Raw genomic sequence first — 6289 nt, forward strand, 5'->3', positions numbered from 1 at the left:
ACTGCATCAATCATATTCTTGCCGTTCAATCCTATCCTGAATCATCATATTCTCGCCGTTCAGTTCTATCTTGGATCATCGTCCCCGTACGTTTACTATCATCTCACATTTCTTATTTACTTCCGAAAAATACAACATACCATACAGAGATCTCTTTGCCAATGTGATGAGACTATGGCCACACGTTAGGAAATTGAACATATTATGTCCGAAAACGATACTACTACCAGCCAAATAACGAATATTTCACTTCAGACGATAATTCAAAACATGATGCTTCAGATAACCGCGAAGAAGCACAAAGCATGGAGACCCAGTATTTCGGTAAACATGTTCAAACCAGCAATAAAGCCTCCAATTCTTAGAAACACACAATACATTGGATACCTTCGTCACGCACACATATTGAAATAAAAACTACCAGAGAAGCTGTGCTTTTCCCCATCTTCACATATGGAGCACTCATAAACCTCTAAACTGCACTCATTACTAATCATAGGCACTAATTACTAATCATAGGAGAGCTACGGTACAAACACTAAACATAACTAAGCACATAGCTACTCCTTAAGACAACCTGCAGTTTCAGCTAATTATTGTTCCTAGAGACAGCTTCAGGCATTCACTTTAGGTGCCCACCCAGCAATGACGTACTCTCTCGCAGCCTTGGTCTTTACGAATGACTCCCGATTGAAGAGCAGCTGCATATAAAAGAATTCACATCAAAAATTAAGATCAAAATACAAGGACAATTCATTTCACATTAAAATCATCAAGGTCTATGGTCCGATTAAAACGGAGGTAGAAACATTATTTGCCGTCCACAACGGGCATGTAAATCAGGAAAAGTAATTGCATACAAATTATGTAATACACCCACTTATGTTCTGGTTAACTGTTAACTGTCAAAAATTTTAAAAAAAATTACTTTTTAAAACTTACTGAGGCTTCTATAATAAATATCTCATTTTGTTCAGCAAGACTGTTTTATTCTTCAGTTATCACGCTATAACTATAAATGAGATGCCACTTTGAATGTCAATTAAGAATAGAAGGCATGAAGTATGGTTCAATTATTCCAGCAACCAAATAAAATAGGAAAGCCGTATAATTAAGATACATTTTGGATGAGTTAGTAAACATTGACGACAGGCAGAATGTTACCAAACGCTAAACATGCAGCTGAGACAGTTATAACCGATACCTGCATGTATGAGTGGACATTAGTCAGATTTTCTGGGATTTTCCATCCTTTGAAATGATCAAGAGCAATGTCAAGATGAAACAACTTAGGCCCCAAGCTCAAATCAACTGCAGAGATTTTCTCACCACCAACATATGGGCCCTGCAAACAACATGTCAAGAAATAGGAATCAAATTTCTTATATTAACTATCAAATTGCAAACAACCTCAATAACTAGATCAAGCACTATGCCTAAAATGTAACAGACTGATACAGATCGGATATAGGTTTTACATATTACAATATCCATATCTGGAATCATTTATCAAATATGAACCTAGACACAGATCATTATTGGAAGGAAATCTAGTATTTATAACCGTGAAAAAGGGAATGCAAACACGAATAAAATATGAGCATTGACCATAAAATATGAGCATTGACCATATCAAGCATAAATAGATATAAACACCAATATAATCGATGCAACAATTACTGAAATAAATGAATTAATTAACAATGACGAGGTCTTAAGAGATTTAAGTGAATTTGTGTAAGCTCATTCAGTTAAGATTGGTTACGGATAGAATAATATATGCTTAAATATTAAGAATATGATCATTGATTAATGATTAACTTTATTTCAGTTATGTGCTACTTAAGACTACATGTCAATTCTACTATCTGCATCCATATGCAAATATATGCAGATAGTAATATTCATATCAGCACACAGGGTAAATCAAAATCCATTCACATTCCTAAATATGACTTAAGTACATGAGCTTTGAGATGATCATCCAGAGCTTGCAATTCCTCAAGCAAAGCTTTCTCTGTGCCATCATTCGGATCCTTGCTTCGCAAGAACTTGACAAAAGAAGGAAATATCTTCGATCCCCTGAAATACAAACAATTATAAGGCTTAAGGTCTTGAATACATAGCAAAAATGCATGATATCAGATTGCTATTCTCATGAACTAGCATATTTAGAGGTGATAAAACTTAACTCCAGTTTCACATGCTTAAGAGTTTGTTGCATGACATCACTTCTTTAAAGGGACAACTACAATTACACAATTCAATAAGAACTTATATGACTCTTCAGAGTTCAACAAATAGGGCAGCAAAGCATAACTAACACTCAAAGAGTAGTAATAAGTTACTCCCTTCTAAACTTAACGCAAAAAACTAAGATCGTGCTTGGTTGTTTGTATTTGGAGAAGCAATGTATCTCCAACGATGTGTCGCTCCAATTACAAGTGTTATTACAGATGTTATGGTGTTCACTCACCAAAGATATGAATATTTGCAAAATGATACAATAAGGGTCCTAGCAAAACAAACTTAACCCTTTGGCCGACTCCCACAAGTGTCTCTCGGCCTTAAGGGAAGGAAAACCCTAGTCAACTCTCAAGAGTTCTAGACATTCGACTCCTCAGTCGAATTTTAAGCCCTTGGTACATTTTTAGGGTAAACCCAAGGCACAACGATTCCTCAGTCAAATTTCAAACCCTAGGATCTTTTTCAAGGTAAGCTCAAGGCACAACATATGGTCGAATCTTCCAGTACAACTCGATCATCATGGCTAATTACAAGACCATGGTACCTTATCAGGGATAAACCTAATGCACAATCACAAAGGCCTCGGCCCCCATCGACTCATCAAGCTGACTCTCTGGTGTCGACACCAAAGACGATATCGGTCAGCACGAGAGATCCTGACCTCCCATACAAGTCGACACTTTTATATCGACTCGAGAGACGATTATTAGCTGAGACGAGACGACATTCTAACTAGTTGGACAGGCCGATATTCCTGAGTCGACGCGAAAGACGGTATCGGTCGATCCTATCATCAATGACGACCCTACTTAGGGCACTCAACCACTCACTGGGCAATTCTCAGAGACAACCAGAGGGACATTCCCTACTACCAATTAAATTGAGAATTCGGCCCCAACCCCTAGCCTCTATCCCAGAGCATATGTCGACATCTTAGTCCGCCTCGAACAAGCTTTATCTAGATTTTGGCCTGACTTGTCAGCTCAATCACTTCCCGAAAAATACGAAGATACCTTCTCCCATACCGAAGGGACTTCTCCTCCAGTTGTCAGCTGACACCTATAAAACGAGTGATGATTCAGTATACCCACGTAGTATGCCCACATGCCTTCTGCCACACTATCAATCACTTCCCGAAAAATACGAAGAAATCATCTCCCGTGACGAAGTGACTTCCCCTCCAGTCATCAGTCGACGCGTGTAGAGCAAAGGATGACCCACCTTGCAGCTCACACTTTGTCACCGTCATTTGCATGACCAAAGTGACCAATCTGTCATTGGTCATTCTCTATATATACAAATGTTATTCGCCGTAGCAAGAGAAAGAGGTTTACAATCTAAACTCTCCTCCTGACCTAAATCTCAGAGATCATCATCTCTAATGCACATAGCATAAGAACACATAGTTTTATTACTCCACTCAAGCTTAAGTTCATCAACTGACTTGATCGTCGGAGGTACCACGGGGGAACTGGTCCCCGCCCTCTCATGGTTTCTTCTTGTTTGTGCAGCATGGACATCAAGCCCTCGTTCAAGAACCAAGTATAAAGTCGAAGAAGGGAGCGGGCACTTCATCATCCTTCACCATCCCGTAACCATTCTCTTCTGGATTATTCTGTTGATATTAAACATCAACAACAGGAGTCGGGGATGCAACCCAATGCTTGACCAACACAATTCTCTAACTTGATAAATAAACTTAAACATGGTCATTCTATTTCGCTACACCTTTTGCAATGAACAAGTGTTATTGAATTACATTGTCATTGGAATAACATGTGACACCAACTAGTGCAGACAAACACCACCTAAATGAAGAGATGTTTGAAGCAAAACTGAAGACTAAAAGCAAATTATAAATGAACAATAAATTCTAACAGATTGAGGTGACATCAGAACCAGTTTTGAGTCAGATCCCATAGTTAAATAGGTCAATAAGATAACCCAACAAATCAAGACATACACAACTAAAACTATTACTTCATTGAGACAAGCTCATCACTGTAACTTATAATATTGATTGACAAAATGTGACACAGTAAAATATCAATCAACAAGAGTGCATTATTCTTCCAGTATCTGCTTGCGAGTTGAGATTAAAAATATTAACAACCTTTTTTTTACGGCCAGAAAAAAGTGAAAACATGAGCATATGCTTACACTGAAGAGTACTCAGGTGGTGTAACCAAAGACGGATCCGGGTATTTCTCTTCAATAATTCCAGTAATAACATCCGAATCCGCAACCCATTTGCCATCCTCCCCTTTAAACAAAGGTACCTTTCCTTCAGGGTTGATCTCCAAAAACCTATAATTTACATTTAAACCCATTTATGGTTTTTTTTAATAAAAAAAATAAACAAATCAAAAGTGGGAGAGACGATAAATTACCAATCAGGCTTGTTATCGACATTGATCAGCTTCATCTCGTACGGGACTTTCTTCTCCTCCAGAGTGAGAAGAACCCTCTGACTAAATGGACCTAATTCGATAAAAAAAAATTAAAAAGGTTTCAAATGAATAAAACCTGAACCTTTTTGCAAACCTACAGTCTCCGAGGATCTCAGGGTTGCCGACGGCGGCCTTGACGCAGACTTCGACGGGGGCCATTAGTGGGTGAGAAATTGGGTGCAAAGTCTGTGGTCTCTGTTCAGTTTGGAAGCAGATGGAATATTAAAAGGGAGGATGGAGGCGACTTTTCAATACTTCTAGAACCTTCAGGTGTACTATTGATGCTTTTGCGTCTGCTGCTCCTGCGGTGTAGTTTAGATGGTGGTAGTTGGGCTGATTCATTCGGTTCATTCTGCCATTTTTGTTGTTGGAGCATGTTAGCAGGCTGACGGCGACGTAGCACAGGAACAACGTACCGGAATTGAATGGAAGATGGCGTTGCCGCGATTTCGGTTTCAAAGCTGTGGGCCTAATTCAAGAAGCGTGGGCTTGTGCAGCCTTGGCTAGTTTGGAAGCCCAATGACAGAGCATCATAAATGACTGAGACCTTCAAAAAACTATACCCGTATTCGTAACTACTAGTCGTGAACATCGTCTAAAACACGACATATTATTTTTTTTTCTCGTTATAGTAATCTCGATTTTTAAATACTATAGTAATTTTTTAAGATTTTTGGGTTGCTACGGTTCGCCTTTGTTACATTTTTTTTAGATGTTACAGTATTCCCGTGTGTTACAGTGATTTTTTTCCAAAATTGCTATAGTATCCAATTTCATGTTTGCTGCAGCGAAACTGGTACAGTAAGTACTACTGTAGTATTTACTGTAATATGAATAGTGAATCTTAGGTTTTCCTATTTGTACAGTGAGTAGATATATAGCTTCAATAACGGGTTGAATCACATACGTCTCACTCATGATCAAATCATCGCGTCATATCTTACTCCCTTTAAAAATAATGAGTTTTGTGTAATCTTATCATCATTAGTTGAGTCACATATGTTTTAATAAAACTCAGTTTAGCCAAACACTTTAAATGGATTTGTCATGAAATAGATTTCATGTTTTTTTTTTGGTAAACCAACTGAATAACCCCTAAAAAGCTAGTGGAAACTCCATGCCTTTGAGGTGACTCTATCATATTAAATAAGTCACTAATTCCAGTTTTTGATGATCATGATTTTGTAATTTGATCCATTGAGTCCAAGTTTTGCATCCAGACACAAGAATATGTGTGTACGGTTGCTTTCAACAATAAAATTGCGTAAAAAAAAAGTTCCCTTGTGATTTAACATGCAATGTGCAGGATTAAGCCTGTGATATGACACGATGAAATGTTAAAAGGAGGTAGTTTTAGGGTGATCAGGTCAATTCTTCACCAATTAATGTTCAGGTCGAAAAGGAATACTTACCATAATCATTTGAAATTACAGATAATGTGGATGTTATTTTCAAATCAGGATCATGATTGACGAAAATATTACATTGATTCTTTTTTTTCTAACACCTTTCACTTCCTAATTGAGTCAAATTATATCTTTGGAAACTCATGTGCATGCATGCATATTTATTAATTGGAGCTAATTGCGTGA

At 37.7% G+C, this 6289-nt stretch overlaps 1 protein-coding gene across 1 annotated transcript; it reads right to left on the reverse strand.

Annotated features, from left to right (window-relative positions):
* Positions 260-4916, reverse strand: LOC109849073 (glutathione S-transferase DHAR2-like). Its single transcript, XM_020418858.1, has 6 exons — positions 4796-4916; positions 4638-4728; positions 4408-4554; positions 1965-2082; positions 1205-1345; positions 260-701 (listed from the first exon to the last, which is right to left on the reverse strand). The coding sequence occupies exons 1-6, from the start codon at positions 4854-4856 to the stop codon at positions 615-617; spliced, it is 645 nt and encodes a 214-aa protein (XP_020274447.1). The 5' UTR covers positions 4857-4916; the 3' UTR covers positions 260-614.

This window comes from Asparagus officinalis, chromosome 7 (assembly GCF_001876935.1).
Source record: "Asparagus officinalis chromosome 7, Aspof.V1, whole genome shotgun sequence".
Taxonomy (NCBI): Eukaryota; Viridiplantae; Streptophyta; class Magnoliopsida; order Asparagales; family Asparagaceae; genus Asparagus; species Asparagus officinalis.